At 38.8% G+C, this 25,982-nt stretch overlaps 4 protein-coding genes across 14 annotated transcripts; 1 reads left to right on the forward strand and 3 right to left on the reverse strand.

Annotated features, from left to right (window-relative positions):
• Window positions 1-3,404: 3,404 nt before the first annotated feature.
• LOC121783503 lies at window positions 3,405-10,664 on the forward strand. The gene is made up of 14 exons (XM_042181599.1): window positions 3,405-4,065; window positions 4,970-5,051; window positions 5,584-5,687; window positions 6,338-6,464; window positions 7,152-7,246; window positions 7,785-7,908; window positions 8,019-8,099; window positions 8,379-8,477; window positions 8,649-8,807; window positions 8,909-8,969; window positions 9,051-9,121; window positions 9,289-9,333; window positions 9,819-9,995; window positions 10,081-10,664. The coding sequence occupies exons 1-14, from the start codon at window positions 4,028-4,030 to the stop codon at window positions 10,255-10,257; spliced, it is 1,440 nt and encodes a 479-aa protein (XP_042037533.1). The 5' UTR covers window positions 3,405-4,027; the 3' UTR covers window positions 10,258-10,664.
• Window positions 10,634-13,387, reverse strand: LOC121783495. Its single transcript, XM_042181588.1, has 2 exons — window positions 11,245-13,387; window positions 10,634-11,151 (listed from the first exon to the last, which is right to left on the reverse strand). Exons 1-2 carry the CDS (start codon window positions 13,204-13,206, stop codon window positions 10,729-10,731), a joined length of 2,385 nt encoding a protein of 794 aa, XP_042037522.1. The 5' UTR covers window positions 13,207-13,387; the 3' UTR covers window positions 10,634-10,728.
• Window positions 13,388-15,258: 1,871 nt separating this feature from the next.
• LOC121783513 (guanylate kinase 2, chloroplastic/mitochondrial-like) lies at window positions 15,259-17,943 on the reverse strand. Of its 11 annotated transcripts, none has more exons than XR_006046591.1 (2): window positions 15,728-17,726; window positions 15,259-15,558 (listed from the first exon to the last, which is right to left on the reverse strand). XR_006046591.1 is itself a non-coding variant. In XM_042181620.1 (2 exons), exon 2 carries the CDS (start codon window positions 17,400-17,402, stop codon window positions 16,476-16,478), a length of 927 nt encoding a protein of 308 aa, XP_042037554.1. In that variant the 5' UTR covers window positions 17,403-17,534; window positions 17,745-17,943; the 3' UTR covers window positions 15,259-16,475. The 11 variants fall into 11 exon arrangements, 9 of the variants coding, with proteins under 9 accessions (XP_042037554.1, XP_042037542.1, XP_042037603.1 ...); XR_006046586.1 differs by having other exon boundaries at window positions 15,259-15,622; XM_042181620.1 differs by adding an exon at window positions 17,745-17,943 and having other exon boundaries at window positions 15,259-17,534.
• A 4,128-nt stretch (window positions 17,944-22,071) lies between these two features.
• Window positions 22,072-24,232, reverse strand: LOC121783569 (endo-1,3;1,4-beta-D-glucanase-like). Its single transcript, XM_042181686.1, has 7 exons — window positions 23,920-24,232; window positions 23,370-23,391; window positions 23,120-23,240; window positions 22,941-23,031; window positions 22,780-22,869; window positions 22,571-22,671; window positions 22,072-22,359 (listed from the first exon to the last, which is right to left on the reverse strand). Exons 1-7 carry the CDS (start codon window positions 24,065-24,067, stop codon window positions 22,219-22,221), a joined length of 714 nt encoding a protein of 237 aa, XP_042037620.1. The 5' UTR covers window positions 24,068-24,232; the 3' UTR covers window positions 22,072-22,218.
• Between the last annotated feature and the right edge of the window lie 1,750 nt (window positions 24,233-25,982).

The following is a 25,982-nucleotide window of genomic DNA, read 5'->3' on the forward strand; positions in this document are numbered from 1 at the left end:
GAACGGAATTTTATTTCCGGTGGCGTTGGGGATCATCAGACCACCAAGTAATAGCAGACAATAGATACGAGCCCGCTGAGCATATATGTAGTGTTCGTGGTCATTAGACAGCTCAATCCTCAATTGGCGCGATAAGCTCGTCTGCTTAAAAGCCATTTCCTTCAACTCGGATGCTTCCGGTATGAATCCTAGAAAATCCATACACCTGTCCGTCCAATATCCCGCGTCCGTCGGGGGGATGTAAGTTGTCAGAGCCTCTCCATCAACTTTCAGGCCCCATAAGACCTCCACGTCTTCCAGTGTCACAGTCGCTTCACCGACTGGAAAGTGAAACGTGTGAGTCTCTGGCCTCCAACGTTCAATCAGAGCTGTGATAAGATGGTGGTCAATTTCTTTTGGTTTACCACACCTTAACATACCCCCAAACCCCATCTGGTCCACTATTGTCAAGACATGTTGCTGGATGGGAACATCCCAAATTTTTCCTTCAAATCGTCGGCAGCGTACATCTTCGGATGGAACTCCTGCCCATATGTTGTTAGAGACGTGTTGTCTCTGAAAATATAATACAGATGGATCCGCAGGACCACATGCAAGCCGACGACGAGAGGTTGAAGATGATGCCATAATTTACCTACATAATTCAAATTCAACAATAACCAACCATAACATTTAATCCAATTTCATAAACCAAATTCAACAATAACCAACCATAAACCATTTCAATAATTAGATACAATTTAATCCAATATCACAAAATTGAACACCAACATCAAATAAGCAAGTTACACAACATTGCACATTCAAAATCATAAACCAATTCACCTACACAAAATTAACAATTTCAATTAACAATTCGCCCAACCTACCAATTTCAATTTTGCCTAACCTAAACAAATTTAACAATCTAAACTAATCAACCAAAACCCACATAAATCAAAACAATTTGCCCAATTTTTTAGCTATAAAAACCCTAGGGTTTAGGCTTATAATCAAATTTATACACAAATTAACTTAAACCCAACACAATCCAACATAATAATCAACAATAATATCATTCAACCAATCCAAAATGCATAATATTTCTACTCAATTCACAACCCATTACAAACCCTAGCTATCCACCAATTACTATAATTATGTAAAAGGTAAGCATACTAACCGAATAAAATAGATGAATTTGGGGGAGAATAGCACCGATTGATGAATGTAGGCCGAAATCACGGAGAGAAGGCGCGCAGCTGGAGAAATCGCGAAGGCTGTGTGTTGTGAGGTTTTCGCGATTTGGGGGAGGAACGCCTGGTATATCAGTCTGATTAAACACGCCACTCAGAATGGCGTTTTTCATGATTAAGTAAATACGCCACTCCGGTTGGCGTCTTTTACAAAACGTCAATATGTTCGGCGTTTCAACAAAGAAAACACGCCATTTACAAATGCGTTTTTTTATTTATACACGCCAACCAAGTTGGCGTGTTTAATCGTAATTACAATCCGAGAGCATACACCCAAAATACGGCACAAGTATAAAACGCCATCATCGTTGGCGTATTTACCTTAAAACACGCCAATGACGTTGGCGTATTTACTAATAAAAACGCCAATGTGGTTGGCGTTTTTCCCATTTGTGGAATAGATAACAAAATGGGTACATTTACGTAATATTTAGTGTAAACTCCCCCACAAACCCGATTTTCCCGTCTGTACCTACTGCACGAAATAATAATTAATAGAGAGTGAGGACAAATATCAAAACAAATACTACAAGAAAAACAAGAGGACCCTTCAAAATGAATTGTTCTCAATTTGGGAAAGTTCCAATTATGTTAGAGACAAACACAGAAACAAGAAAACCCAATAAGGATATTGAATTACTATACTCATAAATTCAATAAAGTTTCAATCTTTTTTACTGCAATATGAGAGCCAAACTCATTCCGTTCATCTGACCTACTGTTCCAAAGAAAAGATGGAGACTGGAGAGTGAAGATATATCAAAACTATCAAAAACTTGGTTATATTAACCCATCAAAAGGTAAAAAAAGAATTATGCAATAAAAGCAATTAGGTGGCACAGTAATGGTATTGGCAGGTGTGAGATTAACAGCCAAGCATCTAATTATCCAATCAAGATTATATTGCTGTTGAAGAAGCTGACATTCTTAGGCACTTTTTGGGACCATTTGTTTAACAAGTTTGAATTTTTACAGCAAAGTCCACTTTTAATTTGCAATTTATGGAGCCCTAGATCATAGATCTACTGACACTATAACAAGTTTTGAGGTCATTGCTTAAAAAATCAACTTGTTTAGTTTCTAATCACAAGTCTCTCTATTGCCACAAAAAAGGCACTAGTCTCTATCTTTCACATAGTGTTGTTATTAGTTTCTTACTAACTATACAAGAAAGTATCATTGTCAGCATGAATGATTAGAAGATGATGAGCAAGCAAGAGAACTAAAACAGGAAAATGTTGGATAAGAACCTTCTTTATTAATTAAAACTCATTTGTTCTCAATTGGTGTACAATGATCACAAGTTGAAGTAAGTATACACAATAATCTTCCACCATTATTGATTGTAAAATTGTAATTTAATTTCCTTTTACGTTTGCACAATGATAAATAATATATTTCCTCATTTGAACCAAATATATGGAGATACTTTACTAGTCACTAGATGTGTCAATTTTTACTGTAAATGGTCAATGATTGAGCTCCAAAGATTAGATTTTATTTTGATTTGGTTAGACATTATCATGTCACGTGTTGGGCTTAAGTTACTCTACTACGGTGCTGTGCACTAAAATACACCACTTTTAGCATTTTTATTTTCATTTACCTTTTTTTTTCTCTATGTTAGTGTGATATATTGTGATTTGTGACCAGGTTAACGTAACTAGTGTTAACACCCGTGCTATGTACGGGACATAAAATTTTCAAATAATGAAGATAAATTATAAAGTAAAGTAAAATTTAAAAATATGAGTTAATTACAATAAGTATTCACAATATTATAAACGCCTAACTCATTCTAAATGAAACATTTCACATTCGATAAACGAATTTTATACAATTTAGTTTATAATATGAGTGGAGTAAAATAAAATAAAACAAATGGCAAATAAGAGACTTGTAAATAATGATGAAAGAGTATTAGTTAGTTAGAATAAGATATAGTACGAATAAAGAAAAATGTGCGACTAAAGATTATAAAGAATTGAACCATAAAGAATAATAAAAGTAAAGAAACAATCAACAAATTTTTACTTGTTTTATATGGAATAATAAAAGTAAAGAAATAAAATGTGAAAGTCCATTTTAAAAGTAGAAATAACGTGTCAATATAGTAGTAGTATTATATTGCCAACTAAACTCTTTTTAATTAAGTAAATAAAGAAAAAATAAAAAGTGGTGGGTGACTTCTCCAGCTCAATCTCTCTCCTCACTCACCATCTCAATCTTTCTTCATTTACGGTGGCTACCTCCACGCCGAGAAGCCGCCGCCGTATTCCAGACGTCGCCGCTGCCCACTTATTATTTCTTGTTCCGCCTCGTCATCTCTCTCTGCGTGGATGAGATGCCGGTGGAGCTGCTCGTCGAGGCTCTTCAGATAACAAAACATAAATATTTATTTAATAACCTCAAATTAGTTTAAATTGTCAATGTTTCGTTTGAGATAATTTTGTGTACAAAATGTAGTTCCTTAAACATAAATAGAGGAAACTTGCAAGGTCAAATTGTAATAACCTAAAACTTCATGCTTTTTTCCTTTTTCTTTATTTTTTACAGATTTCAATAACAAAAAAAATTCTGAAGAGCCGATTGGCGGAATCCAGTCTTTTTCTCTCTTTTGAGAAGAAATATAAGAAACCGTGCAGCTTTTTGAGCCTTTTTTTAAATATGTGACGATATACATAGACACATATACATGTATTTCATTATTTCTGTTCCATTTGCATGATTTATTTCGTATAATTCGAGAAGTAGGGGGTGGTCAGGAAAGATCTTGATTGCTTGAATCTCTAATGGAACAGCTCATCAACTTCATTATACGACCGCCCAGGTGAGAAAAATCAAATCTGGAAAATTTACACTAGTTTATGTGTTTGTTTAATGAATCATTTGCAAAGTCTGGTGTGAATTTTGGTTATTTTCATGTACTGTGTGAGCTTGGATTTACTTCCGAATTTAGTGTGCATTTTTATTAGTGGGAATTTTATATCCCACTTTTGTGTGAATTTTATTTCCTTTTCAGTAATTTTTACTAATATGATTTATTTTCCTTATTTTGCTTTGATCTTATATTTGTATTTGGTGAAGTTATTGTTAGGTATTTGCGAAATTTCTATATCTGAATTGGGGTTGTTTAATTCTGTGTTGCAGCTTTATATGTTGCAGAAGTTTTTCCTGCTCTTTATAAAATTGGTTAGCTAGTTAGGATAATGTGTTTTATCAGCTGAAGTTTGAAGTCTTTGATCTTGTACTTCTCAGAGTAAGAATGATTTATTGGGGCTGTTTGCTGGTTCGATTGAAACCTTTAATTGTGATTCAAATCTTCATATTAATCTTGATTAAAGAATAATCCTTGACAGAGTTCAGGCCGTTTTTCCATTGTCAAACATAATTTCATAAGTTTAACTACTCGGTCAACTGTAATACCTAATTTGGATTTGCATGAAGGAGCATTCAAAGGTGTTTCTTTTTATGTGACCATTGTTTGAGAGGGTCTGATTCAGGTCCTGCATCAGACCCGCTTACAGATAGTGCAGTGTGTTTTAGTTGAAGAATAAGATATCACACATTTATGTATCATACTAAATTATTAATATATGAAAATGAGATTGCAACTGGTTCTAAATGTAATAATGGCTGCAGTATCTTTATGACTGAACTACTTTTTCTGTTTTCTCTAGTTTATATGATGTACTACTAACCAACTGACTCGTCTTCCTTTATCTGGATAGCAGAGCTGAATACAATCCAAAAAATGATTTATTAGATGAAGAATTTTTGCTAAAAGGGAAGTGGTACCAGAGGAAAGATTTGGAGGTAAGCTGTTCTCATTCATAGCCAGTCATACCACATCAGTTTCCTTGCTGCCAGCATTGTGTCTATCACCACTAGTTTTAGATTTTTATATGCTTCCCTTAGATTGGCTCTCGCCGACATACTTGCCTATGTACTACATGCTATATCTGCTGCTACCGGGCTTTCTTACTATTTCTTGATGTCATGCCAACATCTTGCTATTGGGTATAAAATTAATTTCCTGCTGGATTTTCTTGTAACATTAGATTTGTTATTCTTCCTCATTTTGGGAGGTTTAGATGGACCCTGAAACACTTAGGGAACTAATGTATGATTAAGTAAAATATTTTTCTTCCTCGTTACCTTTCTCATTGGTCACTTATCAATTTGTCTTTTTTCATTTCTTCCTTGTGATCTTTTTCTTGAAGGATCATATGTTTCGAAACTGGTATTTTAGGTCGTGGTTGATAGGTTGGTATTGGGTGTGACTTTCTATGTTTTCTCCCCAATCCAGAAACATTTACTGAGACAAAATGATGCATTTGTCTCGCAGGTTAAAAATAGTCGAGGAGATGTTCTGCTATGTAGCCATTACATGCCCGTTGTCCCTCCTGAAGGAAAGACACTGCCCTGTGTAATCTACTGTCATGGAAATAGGTTAGTTATTCTGCTAACTGGAGAAGTCTTCTGGTGAAAGTTCTGGAACCCTTTCATCAGGGTTATTGGACTTGTTTGAATTTTATGCTATTGTAGTTAAGGTTATGATAGATAAGTTCATTTTCATTATGGCCAAAAATGTGCTGTTTAAGATTCTTTAAACAACTAAACTTATCCAGCTGGGTAGTTATGGGTTCTATTAACGAAGATAATTGGTTGTCCCCTTTTATATATCCGGCTCAACTTTACTGTTCCCTCTGCCATAAGCTCTGCTTGATCTTGGGCTTTAGCTATAGCCATTTCCTTGATCTTTGTTATACTCAGATTGTGTATGTTTAGCATGCTATCGTCTAGACGACGCACAGTAAATTTATTGAAACTTTTCCTTGTAAGTTTGAACGTGTTGAGGAGAGAGGTGAATTGGCGTATGTATTAAAACTTTATAGTACTGACAGGTAGGCACAACTAAACACTATAATGATTGGGTTTGAGTTATGAGCGCACATTTAGTGAATTGTCACATATCTTGATGAAGCAGTTCTCACTTTTTATATGACACTCAGCATATCATGTGGAAGCTTCACATATAACTTTCCCACTTTATTCCAATTCTATTCACGAATTAGCTCTTTGTCTTGGACTATCTTCAGTGGTTGCCGTACAGATGCCTGTGAAGCTGCTGTTATATTGTTGCCATCGAACATCACAGTTTTTACTCTTGACTTCTCTGGTTCTGGACTATCAGGCGGAGAGCATGTTACTTTGGGTTGGAATGAGGTAAGTGGTCTGAAAGACTGAAAGTCATATCATCTCTGCTCGTTTTTTCCGACCTCATTCTAGTGCCACTGCATATAGTCCATTAAAAATATTTTAGAATGGAGGTGGTCTAAACTTAGCATGTTTTCTATCTTTCATTATCATTGGCTATTTTTCAGGGTTTTGCTCATCTCAATTATATAATTGTATATCTATTACAAGATCCATTTTTTTGGAATGGACTTTTTTCTTCGAATTTTTACTGCATTTTACTGTTTAAATTGGGACCGATTACACCAAGAACTGAATTGAGCAGCCATGTTAGCCCTTTACCCTTATAAGCTATAACTATTAAGTCCATTTTATTTCTTTGGAAAAGATGTGGTTTTTAAGCGGCCTTGTCCGTCTGGAATTTTGTGTTGTAAAGTGTGAGACTTTGTGGATTGGCATTATCAATGAGGAAGAGAGATGATAATGCATCCAAGAATAATGAGAGAACTTAAAGTGAATAGTGTTTGGGGATGCTATATATGCCCTTAGCAAATCGTTGGTCAAACATATAACGATTAATATTGGAAGAACATAGTAAATTTGGACATATCAGAGATTTACTAGGAAATGTTTCTGGTTATTTTCTTGTTCTATGGTTCTATTAGTCAAGTTTAGATACAAAATCTCTCTGAGCCTAATTTGGTCTTCTATTTGCAGAAAGATGATCTCAAAGCTGTGGTTAATTATCTACGTGAAGATGGAAATGTTTCTTTAATTGGATTGTGGGGCCGCTCCATGGGTGCTGTTACTAGGTCATTATACTCTTTCATTCCCTAGTCTAGTGATGCTTATATATGAGTATCTTATGTATTAAAACTATGCTCTCATTCCTTTATATCTCCTATGTCCACTAACAATGAAGTTTGGTGGGACGGAACTCTTTCTGATGCATATTATTTACATTGTTCAGTCCTGGGGATTTTCAATTTCCCCCATAATTTTCATTGTTCCTCACTTTCTCTCCTTTTTTTGGGGGGGAGGGGGTTTGGATGGGCGGTTTACACACGTGTCTTTGTATTTACCTGATCTTTTGTGGTTACTTGTAAAAAGGAAGAATCATAATAGTAACTTGGAATGTGATATTTGTGTGACAAAAGCTCCTCAATGTCTTTGCTTGACACTGCTACAGAATAAGAAAGAAAATGATAGCATTTCTGGCCATCTAGTTAAATTCCATATTCTGGTTGTTTAAATTTGTAAAGTCTAAATATCATTGCGTCATTCTTTGCTCTAGCTCTCAGATTGTCTAGATTTCCACTTGTTAACTTGGAAAATATTTTCTTCTTTCAGCTTGATGTATGGAGCTGAGGATCCTTCAATTGCAGGAATGGTTTTGGATAGCCCCTTTTCTGATTTGGTTGATTTGATGATGGAACTGGTTGATACATACAAAGTTCGGCTCCCCAAATTCACCGTAAGCTGACCAGTTTATTGATCAAGACTTAGAATCAGTCAAGAATCCTAAACATTTTACCTTCTTCCTTTCACTGATCAGGCTTCTCTTCGGCTGTTCTCTTATTGTAGGTTAAGTTTGCCATCCAGTATATGAGAAAAGCTATCCAGAGGAAGGCAAAATTCGACATTATGGAGCTGAACACAATTAAGGTATCGTATCTGAACATTCATTTCAAATTGCTTATGTCTTACACCATTGTAATTCTGATACATCCATTTTTCTAATCAAGTGCATTGTTTAGTTAAATATAGTATCTTCCTTGACCTCTGCAAATTGTTCTTTAGAAGATTCGTTTCAGTAACAGTGCCAACATGAGGCTTTGTTAAAAATAGAAAATTCAGCAACGTTACCAGATGTTATAACAAAACGCGACATTTTACCATGTATTTTCTAGACTTACCCAACTGGAACTCTTATCTCATCTTCAGGTTGCAAAATCTAGCTTTGTCCCAGTTCTGTTTGGCCATGCCATCGAAGATGATTTTATACAACCCCATCACTCTGATCGTGTTTTCGATGCTTATGTGGTAATAATCCCACCTTGTGAAATCTTTTTCCTTTTCTATGTTTTGCTTCATACATAGTTTTGTTGATTGATATCATGCTCATTGTGGTTGTAACATTGTCCAGAATATCTTCAGTTACTTTTTGATTTATTGCATTTGTATCTCTATATTTACAAAAAAATTGATCCACAGGGAGACAAGAATATTATAAAGTTCGAGGGGGATCACAACTCTCCCCGCCCTCAGTTTTATTTTGATTCTATAAGTATTTTTTTCAACAATGTATTACAACCACCCGTGGATGAAGGAGGAAGTACCTACTTCGACTTGAGTAACGACTATTTCCCCAGGGTATATTGCTTGCTTTTCTTCAAACTTTATTCTCCTTTCATTTTGACTAAACTTGAATTGATGTCGATCATCCTTTTTTTTGTTAATTTCGAAACCTTCAGGGTAGATGGAGCACGGTCCAGGATTTGGAGCTTTCAGATGAATTATTGGGTTCACCTTCTGGTACGTATCGTGTTGATGCTTTTCAGTTATAGGGTCATTTTTTTAGCAGACGTGCACTGGTTCATGTTTCGTCTTATGCAGGTCCACCAGCTACTAGCACTGAGGATGCCATCAGGCAACTTCGCTCCAGGAGGCCTATGAGTGCGACTGTGGTAAGTTACAGTTTTTGAGGTGTCAAAAATTATGTTTACAAACTTTCTCGGGCAAGGAAGAACTGATACAAACCATCTCATGAGTTGATTACTAAATTTCCATGTATTTGCAGTCTATTTTAGGTTATCTGGTGGTGATGGCTGACTGGTATGTTGTTATATTCCAGGTTCCGGCAGATATCTCGTCCAAAGATAATCAACCTGACTCTGAGGTAGCTGTCTGAAAACCAGAGCTTGCTTTTTTTCAGATGTTTTCTTGCACTTAACATTGTATCTGTTGAGTTGTTCGTGTTTGTGCTTTACTACATGATTTTGCTCTATCGAATTGAATGCTGAAGGAAGTACCAATATAGTTTGAACTTTGTATTTCATTTCTGAGTGGAGAAATGGAACTCTTCTATAGAGAGGTATTCATCCATATAAAGCCACCTCCTCCAAGGAGGGAAGGGACTCAAATGAGCTCTCCCCATTACGAAGAGGAGACGGCTTAGGACTACTACAAGTCGTCGAAAAAGCAAATTGTCCGTCTCAAATGGTTTTGTTTTTTTTTTTTGAAAAAAGGAAAAAGATAGTATGGGGATCACGTTGTAATTTTCATACAGTAAAGTATAGCATGGCCTAATGAACTAACTTCGGAGTCGGAAATGCAGTGTTCTGTTGTACAACCTGAATCATGCGTTTCACGTTTCTTCTGCAGGTGGAGAGTCGGAGCTCCGATGCTCAGCCATCGACTTCTAACATGATAAGCCTTGAATTCTCGAGAGATAGTCCTCATGGCTCGCTTGGGCCTGGATCAGTAGACGACGACGAATATGTCGAGTACTCTCTTGATATGTTGGCAGAATTTCCAAGCAATGTTGAAGAAGAAGAAAGGGTATATGCAAGCAATATCCATAGATTTGAGTTCTCCTTTATTAACATATTAAAAGCTTCGTTGCTGATATTGCTCAAACCGGTAGATGTTGATGGTGGCCATATTCGAGTCGTTGAAGGACTCAAAAGAACCATCATCGGGCGTTGGCAGCAGTTCTCCCCCTAACCTAGAACCGGCACCAAAACACGAAGCAGAAGGCACAATCTTACAACCAGAGACTTCTTCTCAAAATCCACCATCTTCCGAAGCAGAACATTCTTAAACTTGCTCTCCTAGTGATGACACGCCGAAGGCTGACACAAGTACTGTAAGCAATGCGGGTGCCCCACATCCCAAGCAAGAATAAACGACGTCTCAGATTGATGCACCGCCGGATAATCGCAGGCAGTCTGATGTCGACATGGCTGACCGGACGAAAGTCACCGTAGAGGTCGAGAAAAACCCGACAGCCAATATCATAGACGGTTTGTTGCGTCGCTGGGATATCTTCAGAAACAGATGATTTATAGTTTAGCATTTGAAGCAAACCTCCACACAGTTACCACTCTGAAATGTGATGATAAAAATGGTGTCATTTGTTGTATCTATTGGTTGAATATTCTTTCAAAGTCTTTGTACAGATGATGCAAATTTGTTTGACTTCTAATCGATCTTGAAATAATTGTTGCACATTATATATAATTATATATATACACATAAATATCAAGAATGAAAAAATGCGCTTGTATTGTTGTCATCCCTCTAACAGCTTCATTGCAGATTCAACAAGTGCAAGCATGGTCATTTTATGCCTGCAGAGGCCAACTGTTCCAGAGAAAATGTTGAAGCTCTCGAGCTCCGACGTTGTCTCTGTCACGGACTCGAGCTCCCTCGCCAACCCCAGACCTCGGAAGGCCCTCACGTTCTCTCTCTCCTCTTTCATCAGCCAGATGGCCAGCTCTATGGTGTACCTTCTCATGCTGGGAACCTTGATACAAGGCTGCTGATACTTGCTTAGGATCAAGAACAGCCGATTCGGAAGGTCCATCTCTCTAATCCCAACTCTCTTGAACATGCTTCTTGATTCTTGATGATCCATGAACTTGAACATGCATGATGCTGCTCCAATCATCACCTCCAGAAGCTTCCCCTCCTCTCTCATGATGGCTTCAAGAATCTGTCAACACTCTACACTGAGTTAGCATTCTCCAATTTCTTGAAAATTGAGGAATTTAGGTTGCAATAAGGTGGATGATGTTAATATACTCACAGTTGGTGCAGCAGCAGTGAGGCTCTTGAGGTGGTGAAAGCAGTCAATTCCACTAAAAGCAAAGAGATTTCTGAGAATCCTGGCTGCATTAACCTGAAGTAGTGGCGTCTCCACTGCCGTTACGAGGCGCTCATTGAGGCCGAGCTTTAGTATACCCCTGCAGGTGCTGTCACTCTCCAACGCCAGCATCGCGAGAGCCTCGCCTGCAGCAGCACGAACATGCTGCTGCTCCTCTGGTATGCTGTCGTTGGAAAAGATCCTAAACAGCTCCTTCACGACCCCTCCGGTGGCTCCGATCCTCTCCGTCGCGTCCTCCTCGATCGCCAAGCTAGTCAGTATCTCAATCCCCAGAATCTGAAGCTCAGGGTGCCTGTCACCATACCTCAACACATCTCTGATGTAACCAATCGTCAAAACAATCTCGGAGATCTCCCTCCTCAGCTGCCTCCCGGCCGCCCCAGCCGTGCTCGCCAGCATCTTCAGCACCTGCATGGACAGCTTCACTGTGGCAGTCTCCGACGAAGGCCCCCTCAGCAGGCTCTCGTCCGCGTGGGCGAAGTCTATGATCTTCGGCAGCAGCCCTTTTGTGTTGCCGATCTTGCCACATATGTCATGATCACGAGCTAGCTTCTTCAAGACCTCGAGTCCTACGTTGTTGAACGACCACGGCCGGCCGTGGCCCTGGCCTCTCTTCTTCTTCTTCTCGGATATCTGGTCAGTTACACGGCCATGGTCGCGTGAGCGATGCAGCAAGCAAGAGATAGACTCGAGCGCCCCTGCAATCCCGGCAATCCTCTGAGAATTATGCTTCTTGCTAGCTAGCTCGGACAAGATCTTCGCGGCGGAGTATCTGATCTCTTCCTCTTCTTCATCCTTCCAGTTTAACATCTCCACCAGCCTTTCCACCACAGGGAGATTGATCCCGATCTTCTGCAGGGTATCTTGGGAGAAACGCGAGCTGGTCGCGAATCTCCTCAAGATTCTTGCCCCGATGAGATTCTCATCAGGGGAGTTGGAGCTTAGAAGCTCCATGGCGAAGGAGACCATGTCCATTTTCAATCCATCGAAGACACTCCCGTTAATGCATTTTGAATATGCATCGTAAAAGAATCTCCGGATCGAAATCAGACCGGAATCTCCCAACTCACACTCTTTGTTAACGATTTCCAACAAAGAGTCGAAGGTGAGCTTCCATTCCCAATAGGCTTTCTCGAGCAGAAACAACAGAGCTTCAGATAGGGATAAAGAGTAGAATATGATCAAGGCCGATTCCCGGTTCCTTTTATCCGAATTGTCCTTCTCCATGTCCCCAAAGTCACGGTGGACGAGCTTGATCATCGACAGAACCACGCATGAAACAGCGGAAGCGAGCTGCAGCCAGTGGAGGACTCTGCTGACATTTGTTGATATAAACATCCATTTCCCGTAGGAGAGCAACGGTACCTCAGAGCTCGTCCACATCCTCGTGGGGGGGCGTTTCTCCCCCCAATCGCTTCGTAGCTGCCTTGCTGTGCGATGCTTGGCGGTTCGTGATGACGAAAAGGCGGTTTTGATGGCTCGGAAGGTGGAAATGCCGGCTTCGGTGATGGACCATGTGGCTTGTTGCTGGAGCTCGAGCTCGTGGCTGCGGCTGAAGATGCGGGTGCCCTCGATGAGGAGGATGATAGTGATGAACCAGAAGTCGGTCTTGTCGAGGGTAATGGCGAAGCCGCCAAGGAGGACTACGGTGGCCCAGATGAAGCCAAGCGTGCCGATGCCAGAGGCGGTTTTTTCCAGCACGGCCAGGCGGAGTGCGAAGAGGGTCAGCTGCTTCTCTGGCGCCCGGGCAGAGGAAAGGGAGGAGGAGGCGTCGGTGGCGCTGCTGGCTTTCGTGTCGAGGCTGGTGGTTGGGGTGTTGGTGAGCTCAAAAATGTGGAGATGGACGCTGCCTTGGCTTTCACTAGGTGAAGAGTTGTGATTCATGCTGCTTTTTGTTTGTTTGTTTGAGAATTTTGGGGGTTTTAGTTTGGGAAGATGAGAATGTTTTCAATCAAGTTGATAGATATGAATGTTTTCTTCTTTTTTTTTGGTTGAATTCTTCTACTTGTGTTTATATATAGATAGGGTGAAATGTGATTGAACTTAGAGTGCACGTTTTCTGAATAAATACATTTCAAATGAGGAAAGATAACGGTTAAGACGGGTCTCTTTATGCTTTCATTTTAAATTTCTGTGTTTCATTGTTTGCATTCATGATTTTTTTTTATAGACATGCACGTTGCAAGTCATTTGCACACCGATGGGAACTCGATTGTGGGTTCAGATACATTGAAAAAGGTAGTTGTTGGTGTTGAAAGGCAAACACGGTGTGACATTCGTCGTTGTAATAGAGAATGAATGGAAATGAACCACAACTCTAAAGATCAGAGCAATGTTGTCATACAGTAGGAACGACAACAACTCCAAAGACCGAATTTAATAGAATTTTTCGGTTGTCATGAGACGTTGGTTGGATCAGTCGACCCTTAGGACCAAACCTGACCTGGTAAAATGAGATGTTGTGATCGTTTAATTCATGCATATATCTTGTAACAAGGGAAGTCTATTCAGTTTCACCATAAAAACACTAGTATAATTCATGCATATCTCTTGAAATTGGTTGAAGGGGAAAAAAGTTAGATAAAATTTGCTATATAAAAGATTGCAAAAAATAATTTTCTCTATTTAGTTATATGAATTTTCGTAATTGACTAACATTTCCTAAATGCAATATGTGTATCAGTGTATCTATATTTAGTAATCCAAAAATCATGAAATATAAGGCATCGTTAATTTCCTTAATTAATGGCCTAAAGTGGAGAGCTGTTGCCATATTCCATGCCTAAGTAAGTTATGTTCAATTGATTATTATTTAAGCAGTAATTTGACCCCTAATACACACAGTTTTTTAAATCTACTTGAAACTTTTTTTTGTTTTATAAATAAACGTTCAAATACATAAATACAAGTTGTAAATTCCAAAGTTATTCCAGCATAAGTCAACTAATTTTGAGTGGATGTTAGTTAAAGATTACGAGAATGTTAGCCAAATTTTCTTTATTTTGTACTTAAAGCCATGTCAACTTGAAATTATATTATAGTATCTTATAATCGTAGATTAGGCTGTGTAGATTTTTGTTATAATTACTATATTCAATTATTGACTAATTCTTGGATTAGTGAATAACAATAATTGTGTAATTTTGTGGTACATGAGTTGGCCATGGCTTCTACGATTCAATAACACCAAGTCTATTTGTGTCAAGCTAAAGGCTGCTATAGATATGGGTCTCTGTCTCATCATTTACTTATTATTTCTTTGAGTACAAGAAAATGAGATGACATATATTTGGTTTACATAAATTTTAAAAAAGGCCGTCAATTAAACCGATCAAGTATCATGAATTCATAATTTGGCTTACTAGAGTAAAACAGAATGCCCTATCATTTTATGGAAAATGGACCAATTCAAATAAACCTAAAATCAAGAAAAGTGAAATCTTTTAAAATCCTCCACACTTAAATGCACTGCTGTTTTCTCTAATTACGTTTGCTAAAAAAGATGTTTCTAGAATTTTGTTTGTTTGGCCAATAGATTATTATATATGTGGTGTGTTAAGGTTTATTGCTTGTCTGTATCGATTTAGTTGGTACTAAAAGGGAGTACAATTATGGAAAGATATGCAAGTTCTTAGAAATGAATTCATCTTTCTAAAAAGTAGTAGTAATAATTTAATCAATTGCCACACAAATGCAATGTAAATTTGCAAAGAATTGTGGCTAGCCCAATTCATTGTGGTCTTATCTAGTACTAGTAGTATATTAGTTTTTCATTGAAATGTGATTCAAAATTCAAATTCCTGAAAATAAATTTTGTCAACAATCTTTCATACTTCTAGTTCTAGTTTTGTTTCATTGAGTACTAAATATTGACACAATCCACTAAATGGAAACCTCTAACTAAATACAAGTACAATATTGGATAAACAAAATCAATTTCAAGAATCTATCCACTTTCCTTTTGTCAGCATCAGCCAACTCAACAACATAAAATTTCATAACAAACTGTTGCAGTCTGAGGCTACTCTAACAAATCAAAATTACTCATGTAGCACAATTTCAATTTTCAACCATACTCAAGGAAGAAGAAATCAATAACTACTCTAGTCTTGAAGAACTTGTAATATGGCATCAGAAAGCTTACAGTCCATGTTATGATGAGCTTGATAGTGATATATCCCCTTTTCTATGCTCGAATAAGTCCCCTTTCGAAACCGTGCATTTCCATGATGAGAACTACAAAATTGGCCTTCATTTGATCAGAACTGGAAGATCCATCAAAAGACACAACCTTGATTGCCTTCAAGAAACAACATTAAAGAATTAAAATCAGCTCTAGAATGCATATGATATACATTCACATAGTTTAATAGACCCGAAATCAAAGAAGTGAAAACAACCTTACCTTTAATGGCATCTATCACTCTCTCACTAGCCCTCTTAACCTCTTAAATTACAAAAATCAGTCTTTTGTCCATAAATCAAAATATTGTACGCCTTTCTAACCAAAATCGGGGAACCTTGAACGAATTTGCGCCAATAACTTCATAACACTAACACAATGATTCCAACATTACTTTCATTAAAAGATAAAAAAACACAGAATCTCCATTATCCTAAGAAACAGTCACCAAGTTATTTAGTGGTGAAACAACTAAATCAACCTATATTGGCAACTATGATATCAGCAGCAAGATATTTGATTTGAAATGACAAATCAATAGTTTCACAAATCACAAGCAAAGACCTTGCAAATTAGCATAATACTAAATCAATTGTGATTAGTTTCACAAGCAAAAACCTCACAAAGTAGCATAATACTCCCTCCGTCCACCATTTAAAAAACCCTTTTGCCATTTTGGTTTGTTCCACGATCCACCAACTTTTTACACTCATAATCTAATATAAAACTAATACTTTAAATGGGTCCCACATTCCACTCACTTTCTGCCTTTACTCTTCTTCACAAAGTCAAACAATTTCTTAAAACCCGTGCCGAGTCAAAATGGCTCTTTAAATGGTGGACGGAGGGAGTATACCAATAACCAACAAAGATAACCAATAAATTATTACGACATTATCACCATATCGGCAAACTGTGCCAGTAAGTTCAAAGCAGGAACCATACCGACCTAATCGCCAAAATTCCATATCTAAACCACTGCTCTACGCTGCTGCACCTTCGCCTTCTCCGCATCAATGATGGATTCCATCAACTTCACCGAACCCTCCAGCTCACCCTCCTTATTCACAACCACATAATCGAAATCCTTCACATGCTTCAGCTCCTCCTTAGCCGATGCAACTCTCATCAGCAAAGCCTCCACCGTCTCTGTCTTCCTACCTATCAATCTCTTCACCAGCGCCTCCTCACTCTCGGCCACCAAAAACACAAAAACAGCATTATCTCTCAAGATCTTCCTCAAATAAGCTGCACCCTGTATATCCACCCTCAACACGACATCATACCCTTTCTCCATGTAATCCCTAATCTGCTGCTTCGGAACACCCTTATAATCCCCATACACCATTGCATACTCCAACAGCTCATTTTTCTCAATCATCGACAAAAACTCCTCTTTACTCATAAAATAGTAATCTTTGCCATCAACTTCTCCCTCCCGTTTAGGCCGGCTAGTTGCCGTGACCACAAAATGCAAATCCTCCCTAACTTCCCTCAACCTTTTAATCACAGCATCTTTTCCTACACCACTAGGACCGCTAATCACGATAATCAGAGGGTTAGGGTCCGGGATTATGGGGTCGGAGCTGAATGATGACCCCAAAGAGGCTTCGAGGGCCCGGAAAACTTCGGCCCGGCCCGCAGAATCAGGGTGCGGAATGGGGACCACTGGAGGTCTCCTGGAGTCATCCATATGCGAATTCGTGGAGCTCTCTGAAACAAGACTGTTCGGAGTTGCGGAAATGGTTCTTCGCGAAGCTAATCTTAGGGTTTTCAAATTGGGCGAATATACTGAATAAGAGGTTGGATTGCGAGAAGGGTTCGTCAGTATTGGGGAGAGGGAAAATGGGTTGTGATAGGATTTGGAAATGGAGCAGCAGATCCTTCGGAATAGCATTGAATGCGTGGAATTGGGGACGCAAAATGGTCTAGATGGAGAATCGTGCGAGTTCCAGAATGAAATTGAAAAGTTATACGGTCGAACTTACAGATTTTGCCGCCAATTTGGAAGAATCATGAACTCAATCCCCTGAAACTGAAATCAGGGTTTATCAGGATAATAATAGTAGGAGTAGGAGTAGGAGTATTATTCAAATCCAAGTTTTTTCAGTAATTTACAATCGCATGGGCTTCATGTGCTCAACTTTTTGGATTGGATTTATGCCGATCTAAATTGATCCATAAAAATTGAAATATCCGAAAATCTAAAATTCGAACCGAAAAAAATTAATAAAAATACCCATGCGAACACCCGGCGAATATCTTCACAAAGCAATCCATCTATCTACCTGCACCATTGGAGAGAAAGGGAGTAATAATATACTATAAACATACAAGAAATAGATAAGAATAGTGGAAAAGCAAACGCAAAAGGACTCGAGCTTTAATTTTCACCTCAGGCTTTGCGTTTAAGGCAGCTTCGAATTGCTTGACAACCTCTGGTGGAGATACACGAGATCAATCTCAGCTCCTAGTATCGATAAGGATGTAAGGATGCTTCGACAGCTCCACAGCCACCTTGGCTGAAGTCATAAATTCATCAAAATATGAATAATTATTAAGATGTAGCAGCAACTGAATAAGATGTAACTAACCAACCTCCCCAGCAGAAGCCAACACCTCCAATCTTGGTCATCCCTTTGCTTTTCAGGGCTTCAATAACTGGTTTTGCATCTTCAAATCCTTGATCCTGTTAAAGTGGAAGTAGTGTTGTTTATCAGTTTATGTACTAATTAAATATCAAATCCGTAGAGAGAAGAAGGCTAAGTGACAGGTCCATGAGTTTTAAGCCATTCAGTAAACGTATTCGGATCGGGCACAGTGGGATCTCTGTGGAAGATCAAATCCAGCAGCCCCGACTTTGTCTGCAACCTTCCTATATCATTCATACAAGCCAATATAAGAAGCATGAGTTAGTTACAGGTTCAACATTTGTCATAATGCAAAATCTAGCAAACTAATCAGTGAGAGTACCTCAACTTCATATCCTGCACATAACACAAACATGATTGGACAGGGAAAAATATATACAAAATCAAGAAAAAACAGTTGTACATTTTTATTAGTATTACCATAAACATCAGAGATCAAAATGACAGCAGAGTTGGAATCAGCAGGGCCAGAAATGTAAGAGCTAAGGCCTCCAAACTCTTCAACTTTCCCACTTCCACTGCCTGAGCTTGGAGCCGGTGGATTATCTCAACACTCAGCTCCCGACATTTGATTTCTGTGTGTGATCGCATTGGAAATGTTAGAAAATATAATGCGGAAAATAAAATATTATTGCAGAAAGTAAAAGACGGGGAAAATTTAAAACTACATTGTGATTGAGTTGGGTTATTTCTCTCAATGGTTACACCACCTTTATAGGCTCTAATTCTATCTATACATGGAAAATATATTCTAATTATACTAATATCATTTTTATTTGATTTTGCATAATCTTTAATTGATTCACTTCTTTATTCTTGCCATAACTTCATCTCTTGATTTCTTGTTCTTCAATTAATTGATTTCTCCATTCCAACACTCCTCATCAAGTTGAGTATCGAGATTTTTTGAAACTTAACTTGCACAATCTTCACTTTGATAAATAGTTTATACTCGTATTCAGGAGTTTTTCAATTTTTGTTGATAGTTTATGCCCGTATCATAGAGTTTCTTCAATTCACCATTGATAGTTTATACTCGTACCAAGGAGTTATTTTTTCTTCATTGAAAGTTTAGACTCGTTTCAAGGAGCTCTTCAAAAAAATTTTTACGGTTTAAACTCGTGTCAATGAGCCATTCTAGACAGTTTTAATTCGTGTCAAGGAGCTCTTCAATTTTGGTTGGCAGTTTTAACTCGTGTCAAGGAGTCATCTTAGGTAGTTTTTGCTCGTATCCATGAGCTAAATCAGACAGTGTTGACTCTTGTCGATGAGCTAATTCAAACAGTTTTGACTAATATCGAGAAGCTATCTTAGACAGTTTTAGCTCGTATCTAGGAGCCATTTCATTTTTTTCTTACTAACATTGATCTGGTTCTTCTTCAGATCTTTGCAAAAGACATTTAGTCTTATTGCAATTCTTCAAGCATTTGGGAATATTATTCAATCTTCTTCAAATAAGAAACTGATTTGCAATTCCTTAGAACTTGAGGAACTGCACTCTGTCCGGTGAGCTTCTCCTAGGCTGTCTAAACCTTCCCAATAGCTCCAAATATTTTACTGATCAATTCCCAATCTTCCTTGGTTGCTGCATCCCCATAGTAATAACAGACGCAGCCACACCAACAACAGCTAGGGTGTTGATCTTCTCCTTTCATGGCTGTTCTCTTCTCCAACCAACTGATTATCAACCAGCGTTGGTTCTCTTTTCGGTGACTACTTCCATAGTATCAGCTTTCCGGTGACAGTTTCTCCCATGTGACAGATTCCACTTGAAGCCGACACAAACTTTTCCAAACGGTGAGAATCCTCCCGTCACTCCTTCAATCCGATTTCTGATTCTTCAACACCCGACGGTTCGCGGCCATTGTGCGTCCCCCATCTCATGATCTTCTCCCATTTAATTTAAGAAGGCATCATCTTCTCTTATTGTCTTTGGCTTTTCCCGCGGTTGTTCATTCAACATCGTCTTTTGGTAGCGGGTTTCTCGACGTCCTCCCGATGACATCCCATTCCCACCAGCTCTTCACAGCGGCTGTGTGGTGACATTAGCTCTCTCCCCCTCGCCACGCAGACGTTGGCTGCTTCGCCTTCGTCCTCGGCAATTATCTCCTTGATTCGGAGATTGAATCGTTTGGCAATGGTTGATATCTCCACCTCAGCCAAACGCTTCATCCATAAATTTGGAGAGGGATTGTTCGGTTGAATACTTCCTCTCCCCCTCGGCCGAACAAACAGATGACTCCTTTGTTTTCTTCACTTGACAGCGGTTTAGCGGTGCCGCTCAATTTGTGACCACCAACGAACTCTTTTTGTTTTGGCGTCTCTATCTCGGAGACTCGGGCTGCTACCTACACGACAACCACCAACTTGTTCTTCTCTCGGGCCATTCTGGCTGGCGGTATCAAATCTTTCTTCTGCCTCTATCCTCTCCCTCTGGATGGCTACTCCCTTGCATCATCCTTCTATATGAAATTGTTCTTCTTCCACTGTTCACGGAAATAAGCGTTTCTCCTTTTTTGGCATCTCCATCTAGGCCGCTCGATCTCTTCAGCGAGCTGCTCTCCTGGAGCCTTCTCAGTGGCCTTCTCGACAGCAGACTTCTCTACCCTCTCTCTCGAGAGGTTTAGTTCTTCTCCCACCGCCAGATCTTCCCTGAATTCGGAGGGGAATTATTAGGTCTGAAACTTTTCACCCCTTCTCCGAACAATTCCAGATTGGTTGGTTTCTTGTGGTTATCTAACTATAATTCCTTCTTCATGTCAACACATAGAGGGCTGTAACTATTTTGTCTATCAAATTGCTAAACTAAAGCATCAATCGTTGCTATCGTAGAGGACTAACTTTTTTTTTTCTATGGCTTAAGTATTGTTGTTGGGGCAAATTTGCCTAGGGTTTTCTGGGAGTGTTTTTTTTTACTATAGAGACGATCGATCCACGTGATCGAACCTGCTCTCATACCATGTTAGAAAATATAATGCGGAAAATAAAATATTATTGCAGAAAGTAAAAGACGGGGAGAACTTTAAAGACTACATTGTGATTGAGTTGGGTTATTTCTCTCAATGGTTACACCACCTTTATAGGCTCTAATTCTAGCTATACATGAAAAATATATTCTAATTATACTAATATCCTTTTTATTTGATTTTACATAATCTTTAATTGATTCCCTTATTTATTCTTGCCATAACTTCATCTCTTGATTTTTTGTTCTCCAATTAATTGATTTCTCCATTCCAATTAATTGATTTCTCCATTTCAACAGAAAATAACGACTTACTTTAAAGACACTAAAATTATGGAAATTAAGCCAGTCGCCAATATGATTTTTTTTAAACTCCAAAAAATTCCTCTGCATCGGTCAAAATACGGAAATGAAGCCAGTCGCCAAATATGACTATACATTTTAAAGATTAAATTCTAAAATTGCTCATCTGCATTTTGATCTAAATATTTTTTAGTCATATACATCAATTTGTTACCTTTAGGTCCATAACAATATATTTTGGTCTAAAATTAATAATTCCACTTAAAACTTAAAATCAAACGTATTTTAAAGGATGATTAATTTTAGACCAAAATATACTCCCTCCGTCCCATAGAAATAGGTCATATTTCCCTATTCGTCCGTCCCATTCAAATAGTCATATCCATTTATGGTTACATTTTTCTCCTTTCTCTCTCACTTTACCAATTACACATTAAAACTCATGTCAAACCCAAATGACCTATTTTTATGAGACGGATGAAGTATTATTTATGACCAAAACTAACATACTTTGTATATTATTTTCGTGTAGTGTTTTAAAATATTAATTATTTAAAGTATAACTAAGGAGTAATTTTTAGAGTATAAATTAATAAATGAGAAAGAAGGAAAATAGATTTCATAAATGGCCATTTTGACAATTTTGCTTCCCCAATTTAACTTGGTTTTGCATTACACATATAGTTCATACACAAATAGTAGTAGCCATTATTTGCCCCACAGTTTTATTGGTATAAGTATTACAAAAGCTACTAGCAACAGAGAAAGAGAAGCAATAAAATAGTGAACCAAATTCACTTGACATACTTAACAAACCAATCCAGCATGTCTCTGTGAGCCTCCTCAGCACTCTTCACGGCCCCTTCGTCTTCGTCTTTGTACCTCACGGACCACCCGTGTGAACACCCCGCGAATATCTTCACAAAGCTATCCACCTGCACAATCAAGATCACCACAATTGGATACAGAGTGAGTAACTTGTGATATTTATAATATATGAACATACATAAATCATAATCATTAGCTCCCCTTCCATTTTATGCAGCAGCCTTAATGTCTGAGAAGGCTCTATTTATGTCTTAAGGAATTCCAAGAAGAGTAACTACACAAATGCAAATGAACTGCAAAAAGAGTCGAGCTTTTTACATCAGGCTTAGCGTTTAAGGCAGCTTCGAATTGTTTGGCAACCTCTGGTGGACACATATTGTCAATCTCAGATGCAAGTAAAGCTAATGGGACCTTCACTCCTGAGAAAATGTAGAATTATTGTCGGTTAACGGGATTGCTCATGTTTTTTTCTTCATCCGTTACACTCGCCACTTCAATATTTTTAAGTATGACACAAGATAATTTACCCTGAATATCTTCTAATGAGACGAAGGAAGGATGTATGATCACCGCGGCTTGGATGTAAGGATGCTTCGACAGCTCCACAACCACCTTGGCTGAAACAAAATCCCGGGTCATAAATTCATGAAAGTCAACAAAATATGAATAAGATGTAAAAAAAAATAACCTCCCCAGCAGAAGCCAACAGCTCCAATCTTGGTTATCCCTTTGCTTTTCAGAGCTTCAATAACTGGTTTTGCATTTTCAAATCCCTGATCCTATAAGAGTTTTTTATGTAATTAAATTTCAACCCTACAAAAAACGAAGGCTGATCGATCGACTCTAGACATTAAAAAGCAAACTGACTGGTCCATGATCTTTAAGCCATTCAGTGATCGGCTTCTGATCTGGTACGTAGGGATCTCCGTGGAAGAAATCTGGCACCACGGCACGAAATCCAGCAGCCCCGACTTTGTCTGCAATCTTCCTATATCATTGAAATGCCACATTAAGAGATAAGAAGCCAATAACCATGTTATCAAGAAAAGAAGCATGAGTTGTTTACAAGTTGGAAATTTGGCATAATGCAAAATCTACAAAACTAATTAGTGATTACCTCAAACTTGGAGCTTCATATCCTGCACATAACAACCAAATGAGTAAGCTAAATAAAAAATCAATGCTAAGTTTCCTAATAAAAAGAAATTTGTTAATATTCACAGTAGGTAACATCAATTTAAGTAAATGACCATGTAAGGGGTTATCTCTCTCATTGATATGTAGAAACCCTTTTGTTAGAATGTTGGACCTAAACACATGAAATCCCTCTCAATATTTAACAGAATAACACTAACTATTCAAGAACCTAATCAATATTTAGAATCAAAGACTTGCTAAAAATTCAAAGCACCACCTCACTATAATTCACCAAAACCAAAAAATGAGCCCTAAACAAGAAACTCACCTCCAATCCTAAATCAACACATACCCAAACAAAACATCATAAAGAACATCATGTTTGGTAGCAATAAAACACAAAAGGGCATAGTGGAATAGCAAAAAAAAAGCCCGTTGACTCAACACAAACATGATTGGGAAAAAAAGATAGAAACTTTACAAAATCCCAAATCAAGAAAAGCAGTGGTATATTGTTATTATGAATTTACCATAAACATCAGAGATCAAAACGACAGCAGCGATGGAATTAGCAGGGCCAGAAATGTAAGAGCTAAGGCCTCCAAATTGTTCAACTTTCCCATTTCCACTGGCTGAGTTTAGAGTTGGTGGATTCTCACAACACTGAGCTCCCGACATATTGGACTTCTTGAGATTCTTTTCACTGTATCGGTTCCCAAAATATGATTATTTGAAGAGTTACTCCAAACTATCTTTAAGGGTTTCCACTGTATCGGTTCCCAAAATATGATTATTTGAAGAGTTACTCCAAACTATCTTTAAGGGTTTCCGCAGTGGTGCGGATGTCCCAGCGCCCTTCCCCGCAGAATTCTCACGGCCACATCATAAGGACTTCCCACTGCTCTATCACGTCATAAGGACTTTCCACTGCACAGTGATGAAATTCCCTGCGGAATTCCCGACGGAATTCTCACATTAAAAAAAATCACAAATTCACAAATTAACCAATTTCCGGAAGTAAACAAGTTACGGAATTAAAATTCCGACACAAATAGGGAAAAAATTCCATTAAAAAAGAAAAGAACATTTCACCAAATTTTTAAAAAAATACATTTCAATAATTAAAAAATAAATAAATAAATCGGAATTCCGCGGGAGTCGACGCAATGGCGGACGTCCCTGCGGAATTCCACGGAAGGCCGCGGAACTGCGACGTCCTCAGCTGAATTCCGTATCTGCGTCATTCGTGCATAATGGCGGACGTCCGCCACAGAATTCCGGCAAATCCGTGGGAATTCCGCGGCGAAGTCCGTCATTGCAGATGCTCTAAGAGCATCCACAATAACAAGGACTTCCCCACGGAGTAGCACTAGAACTTCTCAAAAACACCTCATGCTACGTTATAAGGACTTCCCACCCCACTGCCACATCACTAGGACTTCCCACTGCACAATTTTGGACTACCACTAGGACAAGCACTGGGACTTTCCAACAACACAATTTCACATTTTTATACGAAATTTAATACGAAATTCAAAATTCGACACGAATAGGAGGAAAATGCAATCATAATTTCATTATAAATTAAAAACATTAAAAATATATAATTAAAAAAAACAATTACATCATAAATATCAATGTGCATTCTTCCGCACCCACAACTCTTCAATTATATCCTGTTGGAGTCGAATATGGGCTTCTTGTTGGCGCATGTCGGCATGGGCTTGGAGCCGGCCGACGTCATCATGAGGTATCCTCATGCGTACATTGGCGGTGGCCACGCCGAGGCTTGGCCCGGCGGCATCTTCATTGGTCCAATCAATCAGTTCTGGACCTTCTTGTTCGACAATCATGTTGTGCATGATAATACACGCGTACATGATATCAGCAATGCAGTCGTCATACCACAAACGGGTTAGACCCTTCACCGCTGCCCATCGAGCGTGGAGCACACCAAATGCCCGCTCCATATCCTTGCGCACTACCTTCTGTCGGCTCGCAAAGTAGACCTTCTTATCTTCGAGTGGACATCTGATCGTCTTCACAAAGACGGGCCACCAAGGGTATATCTCATCAGCCAAATAGTAGCCCATATGATGCTGGTTGTCGTTGGCGACAAAACTGATGGTCGGACCAACGCCCTGGCACTGCTCGTTGAAAATGGGCGACGACTGGAGGACGTTGACATCGTTGTTCCCTCCGGCTACCCCAAAATGTGCATGCCAAATCCAAAGCCGGTAGTCAGCTACGGCTTCGAGGATCATCATCGGATTCTTGCCTTTGAAGCCGGTCGTGTAGTGACCCTTCCAGACGGTAGGGAAGTTCTTCCACTCCCAATGCATGCAATCTATACTGCCCAACATCCTAGGAAACCTGTGCATCGTCCCGTGCATATCCATCAGTTCCTGACAGTCTTGGGGGGTAGGCTTCCGCAGGTACGTCTCCCCGAATATTTGAATGACGCTCTGACAAAAATACTGGAGACATTCGCAGGCAGTGGTCTCGCCGATATAGAGGTACTCGTTCGAACATGTCGGTCGCGCCTCCGTAAGCCAACTGCCTAATTGCAGTATTGCACTTCTGTATAGGCGTG

This window comes from Salvia splendens, chromosome 2, assembly GCF_004379255.2.
Source record: "Salvia splendens isolate huo1 chromosome 2, SspV2, whole genome shotgun sequence".
Taxonomy (NCBI): domain Eukaryota; kingdom Viridiplantae; phylum Streptophyta; class Magnoliopsida; order Lamiales; family Lamiaceae; genus Salvia; species Salvia splendens.